Source organism: Lipomyces chichibuensis, assembly GCF_038497645.1.
Source record: "Lipomyces chichibuensis strain CBS 12929 unplaced genomic scaffold V1513scaffold_9, whole genome shotgun sequence".
NCBI classification, from domain to species: Eukaryota; Fungi; Ascomycota; class Lipomycetes; order Lipomycetales; family Lipomycetaceae; genus Lipomyces; species Lipomyces chichibuensis.
In genome coordinates, this window is record NW_027117461.1 from 14,653 (window position 1) to 33,094 (window position 18,442).

At 44.7% G+C, this 18,442-nt stretch overlaps 8 protein-coding genes across 8 annotated transcripts; 5 read left to right on the top strand and 3 right to left on the bottom strand.

Annotated features, from left to right (window-relative positions):
• Positions 1 to 77: 77 nt before the first annotated feature.
• On the bottom strand, positions 78 to 942 carry V1513DRAFT_397533 (40S ribosomal protein eS17). The gene is made up of 3 exons (XM_066895411.1): positions 612 to 942; positions 210 to 551; positions 78 to 153 (listed from the first exon to the last, which is right to left on the bottom strand). The coding sequence occupies exons 1-3, from the start codon at positions 612 to 614 to the stop codon at positions 130 to 132; spliced, it is 369 nt and encodes a 122-aa protein (XP_066754418.1). The 5' UTR covers positions 615 to 942; the 3' UTR covers positions 78 to 129.
• Positions 906 to 2,838, top strand: V1513DRAFT_441513 (uncharacterized protein). Its single transcript, XM_066897536.1, has 2 exons — positions 906 to 1,038; positions 1,255 to 2,838. The coding sequence occupies exons 1-2, from the start codon at positions 974 to 976 to the stop codon at positions 2,570 to 2,572; spliced, it is 1,383 nt and encodes a 460-aa protein (XP_066754419.1). The 5' UTR covers positions 906 to 973; the 3' UTR covers positions 2,573 to 2,838.
• A 32-nt stretch (positions 2,839 to 2,870) lies between these two features.
• On the top strand, positions 2,871 to 4,344 carry V1513DRAFT_441515 (uncharacterized protein). Its single transcript, XM_066897537.1, has 4 exons — positions 2,871 to 2,960; positions 3,036 to 3,078; positions 3,151 to 3,250; positions 3,325 to 4,344. Exons 2-4 carry the CDS (start codon positions 3,058 to 3,060, stop codon positions 4,188 to 4,190), a joined length of 987 nt encoding a protein of 328 aa, XP_066754420.1. The 5' UTR covers positions 2,871 to 2,960; positions 3,036 to 3,057; the 3' UTR covers positions 4,191 to 4,344.
• Positions 4,345 to 4,501: 157 nt separating this feature from the next.
• On the top strand, positions 4,502 to 6,452 carry V1513DRAFT_441520 (uncharacterized protein). The gene is made up of 2 exons (XM_066897538.1): positions 4,502 to 4,721; positions 4,842 to 6,452. The coding sequence occupies exons 1-2, from the start codon at positions 4,659 to 4,661 to the stop codon at positions 6,177 to 6,179; spliced, it is 1,401 nt and encodes a 466-aa protein (XP_066754421.1). The 5' UTR covers positions 4,502 to 4,658; the 3' UTR covers positions 6,180 to 6,452.
• A 69-nt stretch (positions 6,453 to 6,521) lies between these two features.
• V1513DRAFT_441522 (uncharacterized protein) lies at positions 6,522 to 7,929 on the top strand. The gene is made up of 2 exons (XM_066897539.1): positions 6,522 to 7,420; positions 7,483 to 7,929. The coding sequence occupies exons 1-2, from the start codon at positions 6,844 to 6,846 to the stop codon at positions 7,746 to 7,748; spliced, it is 843 nt and encodes a 280-aa protein (XP_066754422.1). The 5' UTR covers positions 6,522 to 6,843; the 3' UTR covers positions 7,749 to 7,929.
• Positions 7,930 to 7,933: 4 nt separating this feature from the next.
• On the bottom strand, positions 7,934 to 8,957 carry V1513DRAFT_457691 (kinase-like domain-containing protein; the record flags this gene model as incomplete). Its single annotated transcript, XM_066899636.1, has 2 exons — positions 7,934 to 8,116; positions 8,181 to 8,957. 2 exons carry the CDS (start codon positions 8,955 to 8,957, stop codon positions 7,934 to 7,936), a joined length of 960 nt encoding a protein of 319 aa, XP_066754423.1.
• Positions 8,958 to 9,444: 487 nt separating this feature from the next.
• Positions 9,445 to 12,560, bottom strand: V1513DRAFT_441526 (uncharacterized protein). Its single transcript, XM_066897540.1, has 6 exons — positions 12,017 to 12,560; positions 11,549 to 11,956; positions 11,366 to 11,489; positions 11,218 to 11,314; positions 10,866 to 11,168; positions 9,445 to 10,814 (listed from the first exon to the last, which is right to left on the bottom strand). The coding sequence occupies exons 1-6, from the start codon at positions 12,125 to 12,127 to the stop codon at positions 9,545 to 9,547; spliced, it is 2,313 nt and encodes a 770-aa protein (XP_066754424.1). The 5' UTR covers positions 12,128 to 12,560; the 3' UTR covers positions 9,445 to 9,544.
• Positions 12,530 to 18,116, top strand: V1513DRAFT_457693 (uncharacterized protein; the record flags this gene model as incomplete). The annotated part of the gene is made up of 13 exons (XM_066899637.1): positions 12,530 to 12,582; positions 12,626 to 12,860; positions 12,908 to 13,211; positions 13,261 to 13,350; positions 13,404 to 13,556; positions 13,610 to 13,726; positions 13,788 to 14,465; positions 14,509 to 14,934; positions 14,988 to 15,339; positions 15,392 to 17,123; positions 17,174 to 17,849; positions 17,907 to 17,992; positions 18,051 to 18,116. 13 exons carry the CDS (start codon positions 12,530 to 12,532, stop codon positions 18,114 to 18,116), a joined length of 4,968 nt encoding a protein of 1,655 aa, XP_066754425.1.
• Positions 18,117 to 18,442: the final 326 nt, after the last annotated feature.

Genomic DNA, 18,442 nt, shown 5'->3' on the forward strand with positions numbered 1-18,442 from the left:
TGGTGTTTCCTCTTACGCTCGCAAACGTGGCCAGTCTTCTTCAACTTGATAGCCCAAATTCCATCCGTAAATGCTATGTACCGTTTATATTCATATAATTATATTGGCTGATAATAATGTACAAGATTTTTAGTGACTAGTTAATCGCTCAAACTGTGATAGGTTAGCTTCAGCTGTTGACTTGTACTTATATAACATCATGTACTTACACCAAGAGACTTCAGCAAATCCTTAGTATCGGAATCAATATCAAGCTGACCATCAGGTTGCTGCGACAAATCGAGCGCAGAAACCTCAGGGACATACTGATCCTTTCGCTCACGCTCTTCTTCCTGAAGTTTGAATGAAATACCACGAACGGGACCCTTCTGAATTCGCTTCATAAGATGGGTGGTGTAGCCGGCGATCTTGTTGCGCAATCGCTTGGAAGCAATGATAGCGATCTCGTCGGTGAGACGCTTGTTGATCTCAAAATCGGTGGTGAGCTTGGGGTAATAACGCTCAATGATGGCCTTAGAGGCTCTCTTGACAGTTTTCGTACGAACGCGACCCTGAAATAGGTGAGCAATAACGGATTAAAATTGAATCAATATAGTCGAGAAGTCGCATACCATTTCGAATATATATTAGCGGTTGAGCGTAAGGAAGAGCGGGTGCAGAATCCGGTTTACGATATAGGGACCAATTCTTACGATCTCGAAGAGTCGCATCTGCGGCCTGGCGTCGATGTGGGCACTGACGACTCAAGCATAGGTATACAAAGCCCTACTTTGTGACTGCTCGAGTTTGAATGCGCCAGACTGCTCAAGCCCTACAATGTGGCGGTACCTAGACATGGCGGTGCAGTGCTGAATTACCCTACCTCTAATTGGCATTCTACGTGGTTGCCATAAGGTTTCCGGGCATACTAAGCTCGATTTTCACGGCTTAGTTTCCCCATCCGATTCCTTTGGAGGCGACATTTTGGGCCATCATGACAGTCATCCATCGAAAACTTACTACCGCGGATCATGTCAAGGCTGCAGAGCCTGGAGTGAAGTGAGTAAACTCCATTTTGCCCGGTATTGATTGAGCTGTTGGCAGTTGAGCTGTATAACGCGTGGCCCGATGATGTAGCTCCCCGCCACCTTTTAGTGGGTAGCGTCGTACAGTTAATTAGGCTTAACGTCGGTCGCCATATTTACATGCTCACTGTTACAATGACTCTAACTGGATAGAATATCCTATTGCTAACATGCGCTCTGGCACCAATAGATTTCACTGCGACGTCTGTTCTTGCGACTGCACTCATCTTGTCCGAGTCCGTTGTGCTACCTGTCAAGACTACGATCTCTGTGTCCCTTGTTTCGCGTCTGGTGCCAGCTCTGGCACCCACAAGCCGTACCACGACTACTCGATTGTTGAACAACATGCGTATCCCATATTTGTCGAGGACTGGGGCGCGGATGAGGAATTACTTCTCATCGAGGGAGCAGAGACTCTTGGTCTTGGAAATTGGCAAGATATAGCAGATCACATCGGTGGAAGAACTAAGGACGAGGTTGATCGGCACTATCTTGATGTGTACGTCAAATCCGAGTCATACCCAATCCCAAATATGAAGCGAAAGTTTGATATTACTCCTGCGGAGTTTGCTGCAAGAAAGAAAGCTCGGTTGGACGCACGTCGAGCTCAGCAAACAATTGTGCCATTACCGAAGCAGAAGCCTACAGCGTCAGTGCCGTCATGCCACGAAGTCCAAGGTTATATGCCTGGCCGTCTCGAGTTTGAGACAGAATATGAGAATGAGGCGGAGCTTGCAGTAAAAGATATGGTTTTCGATCCAGATGACGGTGAAGGCGAGGTAGAGCTGAAGCTTACTGTACTGGATATTTATTACTCGCGTCTTACAAGCCGTGCGGAACGTAAACGCGTTATGCTTGAGCATGGATTGTTGGAGTACAGAAAGAATGCCACCAATGAAAAGAAACGGACTCGTGAAGAGCGGGAAATGATGACGAAAACTAAGCCGTTCGCAAGGTTGATGGTGAAGGACGATTATGCCGACTTTTCCGAAGGTTTATTAGAAGAACACCAGATTCGCAAACGGATAGCCGAACTTCAAGAGTTCCGCCAGAATGGCATTCAGACATTCGAAATGGTCACAAAATATGAGCGTGATAAGGCACAGCGGACGTTAATCGCCAGGAATACTGTTGGACTTGGGTCTTTGGCACCCACATCTGGGAGCAGATATGGATCAGCAACACCTACTTCTGGACGACAACGCGATTCGTCTGTCACTGCTGCCACTGATATTAATAACAAGACGTTCAGAAAACCCGTTGCGAATCCACTCGATATATCTCATGCTGCTGATCTAGATTTGTTGAGCCCAGCGGAGCAGGCCCTATGTAGTCAGCTCCGTATTCTTCCAAAGCCATATCTTGTTATTAAAGAAACTTTGTTCAGAGAGCTATTACGTACTGGTGGTATACTTAAGAAGCGTACGGCTAGGGAACTCATCAAGATTGACGTGAATAAGACAGCTAGAATCTATGAGTTCTTCCAAAATCAGAGATGGTTGAGTTAGACTATTCTGCTTATTGTTACTTTTTATTGTTACTTGGAGCTGCACTTGGGATGGATATTTTTGCATTGGGTGGTCAATCTAGGCATTTGACAATGTACATACGGATCATGATTTATGAAGTCTTCGGTGATATTGTATTATAGTATTCTGCTTGTCGTGGTGTAAAATGTAAGATATGAAAGTGGCAGGAACACTTCTCAATTATTACTTAAACGTGCTCTTATATAACTAACACAGTAGCTTGGTTGGCGGGCCTGCGATAACCGTGAGCAAACTTAGTCTTGCCGTTGAGTTAAAAATTTCTTTGGTACATTATCAAAAAATTCGGACGTCCACTGATCCACCCCCGCACTTTTGGGAATATATTTGGAAACTTAATAATCTATATGTAAGTTCGTATTTATTGCGTTCCTACATTTATGCTTTTGGATTTGTAATATTCTAATGAGATTGCTGAGATCAGATCAAGAACGTATCGCACAACGATGGTCAGCTTTTCTTGCGAGGTATGACGACTCACTACGACCTGTGAATTTCATTTACAATGTAGATTTCTTGGCGCTAATAGATGCTTGCAGGTCTGCAATGACACGGTCGTTAAGAAGAAATTGATGCAACATAGAAGTACCTGTGCTGGTGCCCATTTTACTTGCCTTGACTGCCAGACGACATTTCAAGGTATGCAAAGCTATATTGTCTGCATACTTATTTACTTTTGTGAATGAATATTTACGGTATACCTATTGATGTAGGATTGGATTTCCAGAAGCATACGAGCTGTATATCGGAGGCTGAAAAATACCAGAAGGGCTTATACAAGGCTCCGTCAAAAAAGCTGAAGGCCGCCTCCAATGTGACGGAACAGAAGAAAGAAGAGACGGTCGTCGAAACAACGGTCATTCAAGTCTCCGCGCGGACTACGGCCAGCGAGTTCAACGGTTTGGAAAGGAAGGAGAATGCTAAAAATGGGGAAAAAAAGGAGACAAAGTCACCCACGAAGGAAAACAAGGAAAAAAAGGATAAGAAGGATAAGAAGGATAAGAAAGTTAAGACGAAGGAGGGTATGAAGAAAGAGTCTACTGATGTGACGACTGAAAGGAAAGAAGACAAGGCGGATCCATCTCCGGATGTCAACGGCATGGCAGATGACATAAAAACGGAGATCGGTGAGGACAATACATTGGCAAGTCCCAGTGAAAGCAAAAGTCTAGAGACGAAGGCCGATAGGAAGAGCAAGAAGGAGAATATCAAGCGAAAGCGTGACGAAACTATGGAAACGAAGGCGGAATCCTCCGACTCCGATTCTGACCCTAATTCGGATGACTTCGCCGCGACGACGGGTGCACCGAAGGACAAGAAGGCTAAAGTTGGGAAGCCGGCTGAGGCTGCTAAGTCTAATGGTGTTGCGAACGGTAACAAAAAAGTTGAAATTCCTTCCGACGTAGTCCGGTCTCATATCCAATCCATGGTTGCCAGAGGCGGTGTTGTCAGTTTTAAGAGCTTAGTCAAGCATCTCCGAAGGAACAAAGAGACTCACTTGATCACGAAAGCGGAGATTATGCGCAGACTAGTTCTCAAGACTGAGGGAGACAAGCTCGTCCTCTCTATTGCTACTTAAACTAAGTAACGTTGAATGTAGAAAATGATGACTTGCATTTATATGGGGACAAGAAAAGTTTTCTGTAACTTTAGTGGCATATGTTTCATCTTAAATGAGTAATGATCAAATGTATATATTGCAATGTACAAGCAATCAGCTTTGTATTCGTGATTTAATATAATAATAATCATTGCATCTTTTTTCTCAAGGCGATCAAATACAATTCCACTGAGAGTTACTGGGTAAGGGCTACTGTGGCATTGTATGCTGTGGGGCTATACGTGCGAGTCCTTGTCCGTTTGCAACGGAACTCGTCAATACCATGTGGACTTACGCCGAGGCCCCGACGTGTTTCTGGCGTTTCTTGCTGCAGCCATGCTGCATTCTTTAAGTATATCTTGGCGCAAGTGTGGTCAGGATATTACATCTTGTAGCTGATCTTCTATATTTATACAGTTTTAACAACTGAGAGAATAGGTCTTGCTAATGGCGTCTAAGCAGCAGTCATTAGCAATTTTTGATAAATTGCGATCAGAACGGGGGAACAAGGTACGACCTTTCATTTCATTGATTTGTGGCACTTACTATAAATTGTTTCCGACAATTGCGAGATCTTCAAATGTTGCTGTTCGAGAAGAAATATGTATATGCAATACTGATAGAAGGTAGATGTGTTTTGATTGCGGTGCAAAGAATCCGACTTGGACATCAGTTCCATTCGCAATCTATCTCTGTTTGGATTGCTCTTCAGTTCACCGTAACCTAGGAGTCCACGTTTCGTTCGTGAGATCGTCTAACTTGGATATATGGTCATGGGACCAGCTCCGTCTTATGAAAGTTGGTGGCAATACGAAGGCGCGTGAGTATTTTACGCGGAATGGAGGAAGTTCGGCATTAAATTCCAAAGACGCCAAAACGAAGTACACATCCCGAGCTGCTACGTTGTACAAGGACGAATTGAAGAGACGCGCTGCTGAAGACGCGAAGATACATCCAGACGAAGTTGTGCTTGATGATGAAGGGTCTGATATTCCCACCCCGGAGGATAACGCCACCGACAATGACTTCTTCTCAAGCTGGGAACAGCCCGCCGTCAAAAAACCAATTTCGCCTGCTGTGTCACGTACCTCTACTCCGCCTATAGTTGGCCGTACGCCGTCACCTTTGACTGCTAATGGTGGTTCAAATAGTAGTAGTACAACAAGTTTGAGCAGTAACGGCGCGAACGGAAATGCAGCCGCAGGACCCGCTCGAAAAATCACCTCTTCATCCGTTTTGCGATCAAAGACCAGTACAAGCGCGGTTGGCGGCGCACGAAGAGGAACGGGTGTCTTGGGTTCAAAAAAGCCCCAAAAAATCGTTGCTAAGAAGGTCACAGCCGAGGCTATTGATTTTGAGGAAGCTGAACGGAAAGCAAAGGAAGAAGCGGAAAGAATTTCACAGCTTGGTTACGACGTAGAGCTGGAAAGGAAGGCGAACATTGCTAATGAAGATTCCCCTTCAGCAAAGTCTTCTGGTGGTCACGCGCCAGCGTCGTCTACAGCGTCTGTCGAGAGGTTGGGTTTAGGCATGGCGCGGCTTGGATTCGGGCAGACCGTTGCCACTTCGAAACCAGCAGCAGCGGCGTCTGGGCCGAAGAAGCAAGGATTCGGAGCTTCGAATGCTCCAGAACCAACTGGAGAGGCTCAGAGCAAGTTTGGTAACCAAAAGGCAATTTCATCTGATGAGTACTTTGGTCGCAATCAGTTTGATTCGGCAGCACAGGCTGAAGCTAAGTCACGACTTCAAGCTTTCGACGGCGCGTCAGCGATTTCATCGAGTGCATATTTCGGTCGCGAGGAGGATGATGAGGAGCCAGATGCCGATGGTGATTTCAGCAATCTAGAACGCGCTGCCCGGGACTTCGCTAGCAAAATTGCCAACGGAGAGGAGATGGGCAATATCAAGGACATTCTCGAGCAGGGTGCCAGTAAGCTCTCTGATATGATGAGGGACTACTTGCGTTAGTAAATTAATTCGACGAGTTATGGCAATTAACCATGAAATTTGCAATAGAGCTGGAGCAATTGGGAGGTATTGTGTTCATAACGGTCCTTGTCATTTTTTTATAAATGTTTTGTCGGGAGTAATGCTACAGACCGGTTTGAAACAGTGGGAGTGTACATTGTTCGCTTTATCTCAAACCTGTTTTTGCTATATATTACTGTTATAATTGTATTAGAGATGCGATGACATCTAGAAATGTTATGGTTCATTGAAGATAGAATTGGGCAGCGCCACTATCTTTTGAATTTGGCATAAAAATTGAGCCCAGCGACTTCAGTTAAAACGAGGCAAATCCGGGTAAATGAGTTTCGTAGTGGCGTAACTCGATTGGCGGGTTAGGGTAAATCGTTACAATATCGCCGCAAATTGAGCGCCACTTTACTAGGTTTCCTGGGTCCCGATGACATCGTGACAGTGGTACAGTCGTTTAACCCATAAACGTTGGTACCTCCCAAGCGCTATTGCGGGGTGCGGCGGTAGCTCTTCTCCAACGATCTCGAAATTTCTCTACTCTTCCTATCTGTTACTGGCAGTTAATATTTCCGGTAAAGAAACAGTCTGCATATACTCAGTACTGCTAAAATTAACTTGAGAAACGACGTGCACGAAACGATTGGGGATCGTCATGGCGACCAGACGCGCCAACAAGAACACCAAGTTGGATGACTACTTGGACGACGGGCCAGCTTCTCATATCACTCAAGTATCAGCTGATCCACATACAGGAGAAAAAAACAGCGTCCAGTCATCAATACAAAAAAAGCAGAGTGGCAGAGATAGTCAGATCCTGAGCCGCAAGTCTCAAGGAGGTCGTCGATCAGCCAAGAAGTTAGGCGTTAAGAAGTTGTCTACAGACATGCCGTCATTTGAAGAATTCGAGAAGAGTGCAATAGAGGAAGCCAAACAGACCACTAAATCTTCGGGAAACGAAAATACTATTGATACGGACTGGCTGCCGTTTAGCACAGGCAATAGAGTTGCCAAGACAGATAACTTCTATACATGGCGCACAGAATCGGACAGGCCTAGTCGAAGTAGTCCTACAGCTGTTCGTGGTGCTGCTGCAACCCCAAGACTTGGATTTGGCCAGACAGGCTCCACACCGAGCCAGTTATCTAGTGACTCAGGTAGAAGCTCCACAGATTCAAGTACTAGTACGCGCTTCGAACATCAGAGATGTATCTCGTCGGATGAATATTTTGGTAAATCATTTCTTTTGTCAATTCAGAACTAAATAGATCAGCTATACTAAGTGCGTACTTAGGACGCAACGCGTTGGATCCTGAGCAAGAACGTCAGTTAGTTAGACGATTAGACGATTTCGACAATGCCGCGGCCATCTCGTCGGATGACTATTTTGGACGACGAGAAGATTCAACATCACACGACAGTAATGACTATGTAGAACGTGCCAAAGATATCGCTCTCCGCCTTGCGACTAACGCGGACGATGAAATCGAACATGTGAAAGCGTACATTGGCCGTGGTGCTAGTAAAATCACGACCGCGATATGGAATGCGACAAAATAACACATCGAAGGACAGTGACATTTAGGCATCGGAATGCACAAGCGTCTCGATAATTTCGTGTCACCTTATTACTTGAGCGACAATAAATATGTGACTATGTAGGCATATTATGTGAAATCCACGCTTAAAATTAACAGGACCGCAATGCTTATCATTATCTATTCACTATTCTATATCATCGACTGCTAAAGAAAGTACTTCATGTGTAAAAGCTTCTCGGCAGCAATTCGTTGCTTACTTTCGTATCGTAACAGGCCGTCAATAACTTCGATTACCTCTTGTGGGGCATTCGGCAGCATCAGATCAAATGGCTGCGGCGGGTATCGAAGAAATTGAATATGAACAAATGCTGAAAATAAATTTGCCTCCTAAGATGTTTGTTAAGTAACCCAATTACAGCGCAAGATCACAGAATGAAGTTACGGAACTTACCGGCCACTGTTGTAGATCAGGTGTGCCTAGTTTCCGGAAAATAGCATTGACCAACGAAATCTCGCTGCTTTCACGGTTCTCATCGTCAAAGATGGCCTTTCCATGCCAAAGCTCGGCGATGACACATCCCCAACTCCATAAGTCGATGCTTTCGGTGTATGCAGTGTACCCAAATAGTAGTTCGGGCGCCCGATACGGCCCAGTCCCGACGTCCGTCACTTTCGCATTCACAGGTTCAATGCCAGTTTGTAAGCCCTTCAGATAAGAGTCTTCGCCCTGACTATCCAGAGACACATACGACAGACTCGTAGTAGCTGGGACCCAGGCTGTTCCAAAATCTGAAAGAAATGCTGGACCGGATTTCGACGCGAGCAGTATATTTTGCGGTTTGATATCCCGGTGAATTAGACCCTGATTATGTATAAATGCAATTGCAGATGTTATATCTCTCACAATTGTGGCTCTTGTGGCCGAATCAGACACGACATCTCCAGTGAAATATAGAGGCATATATGGCATCACTACAACCAAATCGGAATCATCGTAGAATGCTGAGAGAAGTGGTATTACATTCTTGTGCCGCAGCTTCTGCAGTATTTGACCCTCCAGTATTGGCGAATGTGGTGCTCGCTGAGTAGAAGGGTTGGAGACTTTCAGTGCAACTTCACTATACTGAGCAGAGAGCGGGGACAGTGGTGTCGGTCGACCACGATAAATTGTTGAGAACGCACCTTCCGCATGGAAATCAATGTCGGTATAATTGTGTAATGAGTCCATCAATTTCCACTTCCTATATATCCGCTTGTGTCCGGTCTATACTTAGTCGTTCGCAAGGATAGTATGGCGCAGCCGCAGCTTCGCCCGAAGAAATACATTGTCCGATAAAACATCCGCAATGACGTCAACGCTGTGGTCGAGGCCCCATTGGGTGTAACACAATCGCGCTCGGAAGCGTCTTTCGCGAACTCGCATCTAACGGGCTCTGGCTTCTGTGCCTCCGTATGGTATAAAAATCTCCGGAGACCTTGTCCGGCCAGATGGCATGCAGGAGCGAGACCACCAATTCTCTTAACGTTCAAAGTCCCGTGTTTGGCGGCCGTCTAATACAGGTGGACATATCCCAATACGCACTAAACAACTTGCGAGAACATGGCGTTTTCAGAGATAGGTTTGCATCGAATTATCAGAAATTTGCGTAACAGACTAACAGGCTTAGATTTTATATTAATTCAGTTCTACGATTAAAATGAGTAAAAACTGCACGGTTCTGGAATGTGTATAATTAATTGGCTTTTGAGAGCCTCATAATATTAGGTCCATCAGTATACCAGGAAACGCCGAATTACAATACATTTGTCTTAACATCACGCATCAATCTCCATCATTGCGTATTCATCCTCTTCGTTGTAACCATAATCGCTGTCATCATCAATTAAAGCAAACCTGTCCACTACGTTGTCACTAACAGTCGCTTCTTTGGGAGGTTGAAGCGCAGCTTCAACACGCTGTTCCTCCTGTATTTTCAACAAGTCGCCCAAACTCCAGACGCTCACTCCCTCTTGATCCTTCGGATTGGTTGGTTGTGCCATAGTTCTCAAAAACTTTTTCGCTGCTGCAACAGCCATATCTGTCGACAGGTTGACATCTGAATCAAGAAGAGCCTGATTAATCCACTTCGGTAACTGATTCCTCTTGCGAGCAAATCGCTTGTCTGCCAGTACCATGATTCCGTAGTCACTTTTACCTCGAAGGACACGTCCTAGACACTGAGCTGCGTGGCGCATGGCGTCAAATGATAAGAAGTCATTCTCTCGAATATGGTAATTTTCTCGTAAAAACTCCAATCTAGCCTTTAGTATACGTGACTCTGTGTATTGGAAAGGGACACCAATCATAAGCACTGTCCGGCCGTAATGGTGATCAAAATCAATACCTTCAGATACTTTGCCACGAGCGACACAAAGCAGAGCCGCCCCACGTCCGTTACAGCAGGCAGTGCGGAAAGCTTCGAGAGCTAAACTGGTTTCTTGACTATCAGGTGTTTCGACAAGAATCAATTTATATTTCCAAACCTCATCTAGGATTCCCATGGTCTGCCACATGCTGATAATACTCTCCATATACAGATAACTAGGAAAGAATATAACGAGGCCGTCCGGAGTCAGCTTGGCAAACTCGATGAATAAATTTCCGTAATTGCGTACAACACTTGGATCGTTTCTAATTTCAAAGCGCGAGCTGATAGCAACTTGATCCGATCCTCGCGTTACAACGAGTGGCAAGAACGACCGGCGAGTCAGCGTCATAGTGTATGACTCTTGTAGTACTGTCTCAAAATTGAGCATCTTTGGATACATGTCAAGAGGCGATATCGTGCCACTAGTTATAATAACCGAGCTGAATCTGTCAAATACAGGCTTAATTGCGATCGACGCATCGAGACATGTGAAGTGGAGGATAGGATTGGGAACTGTCGCCGTATCAGATTCGAAAGGTTCAAGGATCAGCATAAAGCCTTGTTCGTATGTGGATATTAGAGTTGCAAATGTAGCGATTTCCTTCAGAGCTAGGAAATCGTCGACATGTGTAAGTTCAAGTGTTCGTACCAGCGACGTGAGTCGCTCTGAACAAAATCTGTGTACAGATCAGCGACACTGTAACTGTTAACTTCTTAAAGCATTATACCTTAGCGGTTTTCTCTCAATAAATGTTAAGTCCTTCAAATGTTGAAGAAAGGAGGTCGGAGTCTCCGAAATAACATGACGTACTTGCATACGGGTTTTCAGATATTCAACGAATCGCTTGAGGAATGCCACGAAGTGCTCAGCACGCCGGATATTCCCTGGGACAGCTTCTTTCAGAAGGTCATCTGGAAGGACCGGATTGGCCATGAAAATGTCTTCTTCACGGGCTTGGTCGGCTTCCCGTAAACCCTCCACGAGTCTTTGATATTCTTCCTGTAATTTTTCTGAATCGGTAGCTTTCATCCTAATTGGAATTAGGACAGAATTCGACACTGGATTCAATAACAACATACTCATCGATTTGTTGTGCCAGGTTATTCACTCCTCGGCTAGCTCTTTGCAGCGACCCCTCGGTGAGATCTATGCTAAGCGATTCAATACAAACGTTATCTTGTAGTCGTTAGTGTCACAACACACCGAATGACTATCTTTTGGTCTTACCAATATTATGCGCTTCGTCGAAAATAATAATACTATCCTTAGAGAGCTCCTTGGAAACGCGCTCCGCAATCTTCGGATCCAAAAGATAATGAAAAGAATAAATAACAACATTGACAAACGGCATCTAAATTTGTTACATGATAAGAAATGAAGCTCAATATCGAGAACCTCACAGGTACTCACCATTCTTCGAACAGTAAAATAAGGACATTGCTTGTTTTTCTCGCAGTATTTGAGAAGTTCGTCAAATGTCCACACACCTTCCGGTATTAAATTATGCGGTTCTAGTTCATACAGATTTTCATGATAACTGCACAATTCTACAGGCTCACCGGCTCTTTTCTTTTCCATGACAAAGGAAGACGTGAGACTCCTACATCGCTCATCAACAACCGACCCCTTCTTCTCCCGCTTCACGCTTGGATGCAAGCATAAATTCTTCCGACTTGTGAGACCCAATCCTCTGAAACTCTCCTTTACGCCCAATTCCCTTTCGCGATAGGCCATCAAGCTCCGCAGCTCTGTCAGGGCTTTTTCGATCTCTGACATGGTACGCGAGCAATAAACAATCTTCCTGTGCTCAGCATAGTGCTGTTGTGACGCGTCAGTTAGTATCTCGTGTATGCATGCCTAGATTAGGTAGTAACTAACCATTTGGTAAGCAATGGTGAGGGATAGCAGCGAGACTGTCTTCCCCGTGCCTGATGGCATTTCCAATATGCAGTTACCGCCAGCATCCAGAGTTCGCTTTAAATCACTCATATATGCATATTGTTCTACAGTGTCTGTTAGATCATTGCGTGGAGAATCACTGTTGGCTCAGTGCAGACCTGGATAGATGCGCGGATACGGAAACAGTACAGGCAGATCATCGATAAAGAACCTGAAAAATCGTTAGCAAACTATCCTTTGGCTCAATTGTAGCAGATGATATACTTCATCCTGTTCACCGCTAGCGGTACTCGTTCTATTCGTTGATCCTTCACAATGAGTCGAGCCAATCGCCGATGCGTTTGGTCAAGGGTATTCAAAGGTTGGGAGGAAAGCTCATGTCGGTTCAAATTACTCGAAAAAGTTTGAAGCAAGAAAGCTGGGTCTGCTTCTACGAAAGCAATATTCCTGCTCGCGAACAGGCCTGGTCGACGAGAAATTATTTCGTTTAAAATGAGTAAGCGCGAAAAATTGAAAGTGAAGAATCATCCACGTCGCACTGAGAGGTATGTATGTACCCAGAACTTTTGGCATTTACTGACGTTTTAGTCACCACAATGATCACGCAAAATCTTCCTACGAAGGGGATCCGAGGACTCAGTATTACGAAGAGCTTGGGAATAGCTACATAGAGTTGTCAATACTTGACAATCCGCAATTAGTGGTTACTTTCAAAAGTTTGCAGAAGCGTGATCCAACGACGAAAGAGAAAGCTTTGGATAGTCTCGTTACTTACCTGCAAGACCCCGAATCTGTGGTCGAAGAGAGTACTCTAGCTGTTTGGGTATGCTTGCTTCAACTTGATTAATGGCTCTACTAACGCTTGCTCAGATACAATTTTATCCACAATTGGCTTCTGATTTCTCTCGGCGACTTAGGATGCTTGCTCATAAGGTCCAAGGCGATCTCTTTAAGCGATTTCAGCGACTGTCGGCCAAGTATATGAAAGACAGTGTAGGTCCGTGGCTTGGCGGCCTGTATGATAATGATAAAGTTGTTGCGCGGACCGCCGCGGTTTCTTTTGAGAGTGTTTTTTCTAGTGAAGAGAAGCGGAAGCAGGTCTTCCAGGTCTTCCATGTGCAATTGCTGGACTATGTCAAGCACGCCATATCAACTAAGGATAATCATACGTCCTGTAAGTTGATTCAGGTCAGTTTGGGACAATTCGTCTAATCCTCTCCTAGCGGATGAGAAATACTTCACGCACACGGAAATTGAATCTAAAGTCGATCGTGAGATTGCTTGCGGGATTTCTTTGTTCTCCTACCTCCTTGGTTAGCATAGCACCTTGAAGCATAACGGAACTTTTTCTAATATGAGTGTGCAGGGCACATTTCTCCAGAAGCTATCGAAGAACAGCAATACGATTACGCGGAAATTGTTACATCCGAGACATTATGGAAGTCACTCACAAGTGCAGACTCGCATCTCTCAAGAGCAGCTCTTGGCCTGATTGTCCAATTAGCATATGACTATACTGGTATGGATAACTTTATCTCAATGTATGTTTACCGTCGTTCACACTACTTGCAGAGTGGCTGGGTGCCATGCCCCGATATCTGGGAAGATATCTAGTTTCAAACGGACTGATGAATATATCTTCCGGTGCCGTACTTGATTACCTTGAATGCCTTGTGACGGTTACTAGATGTGCGTGATATTTCGATATATATATATTATTTGTGACTGAAACACCAACTCGAATGAGCAGTATATCCCACCGCTTGGACTCCTTCCTCCGAAACTAACGAGCCCTCTTTCTCACTTCTCTTGTCATTTGTATCTCAAGGAAGTCGGTATGCCGGCCCTCGATACTGGCATTACATCGAAGTTCTGATCGAGAATCTGCCTGCTTCTATCCTAGATATCAACGACATCTCTGGCTTTCCGGTAAATGAAATAGCAAATGTGTTTGTCACTGGAATTCTCACAGAAAATCGCATGACCGTTGATTCAGCAGTCGATGCCTATCTGTCCCTCTTAGTCTATTTTACTACTGTGTCGGAAGTTACCCAGATTCAACGGGAATCACTGAGCAAGGCAATGGAAGTCGGTGATCAATATGCTTTGATGTGTGGTGAGCTCGGGAAGAAAATCGGTACAGACAGTGTAGCGAGGTCACTTACAGCTTATCTGCGGAAGATCACTCAAGAACACGATCAATTGGCCATACAGTTCTGGCAAAGAATGGTTGATATACTGCTGAAGAAAGCTGTTGAGAACACAGCAGAAGGCAGAGATGTTGATGTCAAGGAAATGGTGACCCGATGGATACGTCTTGCAAAACGTATTGCTGCTGTTCCAGAAGAGCTCATGGAACGTATTGGCATCAGTTCAGAAATTCGCAAATTAGTGGATGCTTGTTTGAGCTCAGTCAAGAGCTGTAGTGGTAAGTTGCCAAACCGCTTGACGTCTATTTCTAATAAAATTAGGTTCCCTACCTATTCGAGCCTACATTCTCGAAAGCCTTCTAAACGAGTTCTTCTCATACGTCAAGTCCGATGAACTTTTAATTCAATCTGTGGACGATTTCGTGGTCCATACAATTCCAGCTTTAATATCTAGCCCTTCGTCAACGCACTTGATCAACATATGGGTAAATTACGAACACCACGTAGCTGACACTGCACATGCAAAGAAGCTATGGCAGTCCATTATCAAAACTCTTCTTGCATCGTCATTGGCGGAGACAAAAGATACAATTTTAGTCTATTTATTAGAGTCTTTAAAGCCTTTGAAAGGTAGTATCGCGCCTTATGAGCCTTTGGAGGATTACGCACTACAAAAAGCCGACGTTATCTTTAATAAAGCGGATAGTAAGGATTGGGACGTCATTGTTGCTAGCTTAATAAGCGAAGGTGTGCGCTATCTAAATGAGGACCGACAGTTTTGAATCTGACTAATTTTTTAGGATATACGATTTCTGAGCAAGTGGCTGTCGAGATACTCAATAGACTCGCTAGAGCGTCTTCATTCGATTCGTATCGCGAGGATCTTTTTTTCAAACATCTTATACCGGTCTCGCAAAAAAACTTTACGGTCTTTTCTGCATTCATCAAGACTGAAGAAGGGCGTAGACTCGCTTCTCGGCTGTGGCAGCTCACAGAATCTATCGCAGATGTTAGCGACCCTGCCAAGGTTATCCGGCAGCGTCTTGAGGGCCAGCTTAACATTTCTCAGAGTACCGACAGCTCCGATAGCTCATTATTTGAGTCTCTTGCCAGCGCTATCTTAACTGATGTTGAGAATGATCCGGAGACAAGGTATGAAGTCAAATCATTTTAAGAAAACGCTTGGAATCTGATATGACACTAGCTGTGCATCTCTTGTGACACGAAGCATTTCTCTTTGGGAGACTGCTAATGCTGACACGAAGTCTGTTATCGCCCCGAAGCTGCTTTTTGGAAGCAGTCGGTGGCGATATAGGCTGGAAGTTGCTCTTTCTAAGCCAATTGCTCCTTCTGTTTCACTGGTCAACAACATTGCAGGCGGTCTTTACTTGGTTAATGATGAGTCTCTCGCTTCTATGTCCAACAATGATGCGCTTGGCGCATTCGACGATGAAAGCGCAGAGGACAAGGTCAAACTTTTCCGGATGGCGTCCTATGCTCTTGAATTAATTCGAAAGACCGATGCGTTTGAGTATCTGCCTTACTTCGACAAACTGCAAAGATTTCTTTCTTTCCAAGTAATATCAGAGCTTGCTAAGGATGAAATCAATGAATATGGGACTGGAAAAATGCGTCCGATCTTCGGTAACGAAGATCTTTCATATTCAGGGGTGGATGATTTATTATCGCTTACTGAAAGATCGAACGAACGACTGGAAAGTCAACTGGGATCATTTGCATTGCGATTTATTGGCGCAGACACGTTCAGTGCTGGCATTCACACGGAGGTCTCTACTTCCTCCAAAGATGACCAAGATTTCATTCGAGATGTCGTTACATTAATCGGACAGCACACGCGCGACAAAACAGTTTTTGGATTCTATGCTGCGCGTGTTCTTGAGAACACCGTGTCCTATATAGTAGAGAATGCTGATTTTCAGGTGAAAGATGCCGAGCAGTTCTTTGAGAAGCATAAATTGCGGAGATCCAAGGATGTCCTGGCTAGTGTCGCCATTTTTCAGGGGATGTCAAAATACGTTGGTGCTATGACATCTACAGATCGTCTGAGAAATGAGATCGCGAGCGACATAATTGGTATAAGGCCAGCATTGGTGTCATCTGAAGCGCTAAATAAGATTATTCTTCTGAACAGCCTTGTGTACAATATTGACGATCCGGATTTTGCGCCTTTCCCCCCACAGAGAGCTATAATGCTTTTGAAGCGTCTGCTGGATTTTTTCCCTGAACGCACTGCCGAAAACTTAGCACTACGCTCCGAAACGGCAAAGCTATTGCTTGCAGTCCTTCCTGTCGTGAAGGGCCTTTATGGAGAGCACTGGAATCGTGTTTTCAATTTTGTATCTGAGTCGTTGGCAATCTGTGAAGATTTTCTCACAAACGACACGGTGACGCCGCTGCTCTTTTATACGCTCAAAGTTCTTGTACTTGTGAAGTCTTTCCAGGATGATAATGACGACATCGCGGATTTACTAGCCGAAGATTCAGACATCATGGACGCTCTTATTCGTATTCTCGGTGCTTCTGTGGATGTCAAACGACGCTCGCAAGCGCGACTTTTATGCGACGCTGCACTTTCGAGACAGATTCTTGAGGTTCCTGTTGATAAGATATCTGACCCCACCCAGCTTTTGCCCATACTCTCAGTTGAGTCAGAGCCTCTGCAGAAGACAATTCTCATGCTAGAGAAGAGAGTTATTCCAGTGGCTCAGGAGTCACTGGCGATGGAAGCTGCGCTTGATACTCATGGCGTATTAAATATTGAACTACCCGTTGAGCTTTTGTCATTGGTTATGAGTATTCCTGAAGCTGTAAACGGTGACTTCGAGATTGAAGAGATCAGAGCTGCCGGTATGGACGCTGAGACGCGAGCATATCTTTATTCGTGGAAGTTAATTTTTGAGTATTTCGAGAACGCGGTAAGTTCACATAGTCAATATAACTAAAGAATATTATCTAATCAAATCAGCCTTTTGCATTGAAGACGAAGTATGTTGAGAGTTTGAAGGAAGGAGACTATATTGACACTATCCTTAACCTTCTGGCGTCCATTTTACATCTGACATCCGGTAAGCCTCCAGATGCTTCGAAATTACCTTTCACGCGATATGATCCAGATGAAGCACTCGACACTCCTGTTCAGGACCTTCAGTGGTTGCTGCTTCATATTTACTACCAGCTACTTCGTCATGTTCCTTCAGTCGTTCGCAAATGGTGGGCTGAAATTCGGAATCGACAACTTAGCCTGGCGGTGGAGTCGTTCACCCAGAAGTATTTCTCACCGGTTTTAATCGACTCAGAACTACAGTCTGTGCAGGCTAAATTGGCAGAGGCCGAAATTGAGGCGGAAGACGAAAATATGCAAGTCAAAGTTTCTCGTGTCACACATGAAGTCGCTGCGGTGTATTCCATCGATGAACAAACCATGGAGATGATTATCCGCGTCCCGACCAATTTCCCGCTGCATGATGTTCACGTAGATGGTGTCAAGAGAGTGGGTGTGAAGGAAAATCAATGGCGTGCGTGGTTGTTGGCGTCTCAGTCCGTTATTACGTCTCAAAATGGTAATATCGTCGACGCTCTGGTGCTGTTTAGGCGCAATGTGAATCTGCATTTTGAAGGAGTCACTGAGTGCGCAATATGCTGTAAGTTGTACTTCTGCGGACCATTCATTACCGTGGCAGTTACTAACTGATGGTTAGACTCAATTTTGCATCAGGACAGGTCGTTGCCCAACAAGCGCTGCCAGACTTGCAAGAACAAATTCCATGCTGGATGTTTGTACAAGGTATGCGATCTTATCTTGTGATAGTATTGCCGAGATAAGTATATTAACAGAGATTTAGTGGTTCCAAAGCGCAAATTCCAGTTCTTGCCCGCTCTGCAGACAGCCATTCTCATTCGGCCGCTAGATCAGTTGTCCACTGGTGTGAGATGGTCTGCAATCATGACGTGTACTTCACTTATTGCAAGAAGTCAGGGTTTAGGGTTTATACAATGTATTAAGTTTTTAGAATACATTGTGTACACCATGTTAAACGGATGATCTCTACAAAATAGGCCTCAATAAATGCATGATCATCGCGATTAGGTATGGAAACTTCACACAAGCCATTATGAACGTTGACTTCCACATCCGTTGTCTTGCTAGAGAGGAAAGCTGCCTTTATAGTATGCTAATGGGAGACATCACTAGTGCGAGTCTCCAAAATTCGCGTCATGTTACAATTCTCACGTT

Bases quoted from the DNA above. Each gene is read 5' to 3' on its own strand.
- V1513DRAFT_441522 (XM_066897539.1), top strand. From the start codon at position 6,844: ATGGCGACCAGACGCGCCAACAAGAACACCAAGTTGGATGACTACTTG. The intron at 7,421-7,482 runs GTAAATCATTTC...GTGCGTACTTAG, and splicing joins CTCGTCGGATGAATATTTTG to GACGCAACGCGTTGGATCCT.
- V1513DRAFT_441515 (XM_066897537.1), top strand. From the start codon at position 3,058: ATGGTCAGCTTTTCTTGCGAG. The intron at 3,079-3,150 runs GTATGACGACTC...AGATGCTTGCAG, and splicing joins TGGTCAGCTTTTCTTGCGAG to GTCTGCAATGACACGGTCGT. The intron at 3,251-3,324 runs GTATGCAAAGCT...CTATTGATGTAG, and splicing joins CTGCCAGACGACATTTCAAG to GATTGGATTTCCAGAAGCAT.
- V1513DRAFT_397533 (XM_066895411.1), bottom strand. The intron at 154-209 runs GTAAGTACATGA...AACCTATCACAG, and splicing joins ATTTGCTGAAGTCTCTTGGT to TTTGAGCGATTAACTAGTCA.
- V1513DRAFT_441520 (XM_066897538.1), top strand. From the start codon at position 4,659: ATGGCGTCTAAGCAGCAGTCATTAGCAATTTTTGATAAATTGCGATCA. The intron at 4,722-4,841 runs GTACGACCTTTC...GATAGAAGGTAG, and splicing joins GATCAGAACGGGGGAACAAG to ATGTGTTTTGATTGCGGTGC.
- V1513DRAFT_441513 (XM_066897536.1), top strand. From the start codon at position 974: ATGACAGTCATCCATCGAAAACTTACTACCGCGGATCATGTCAAGGCT. The intron at 1,039-1,254 runs GTGAGTAAACTC...TGGCACCAATAG, and splicing joins GCTGCAGAGCCTGGAGTGAA to ATTTCACTGCGACGTCTGTT.
- V1513DRAFT_441526 (XM_066897540.1), bottom strand. From the start codon at position 12,127: ATGAGTGATTTAAAGCGAACTCTGGATGCTGGCGGTAACTGCATATTG. The intron at 11,957-12,016 runs GTTAGTTACTAC...GCGTCACAACAG, and splicing joins TCACCATTGCTTACCAAATG to CACTATGCTGAGCACAGGAA. The intron at 11,490-11,548 runs GTGAGTACCTGT...TAACAAATTTAG, and splicing joins ATTTTACTGTTCGAAGAATG to ATGCCGTTTGTCAATGTTGT.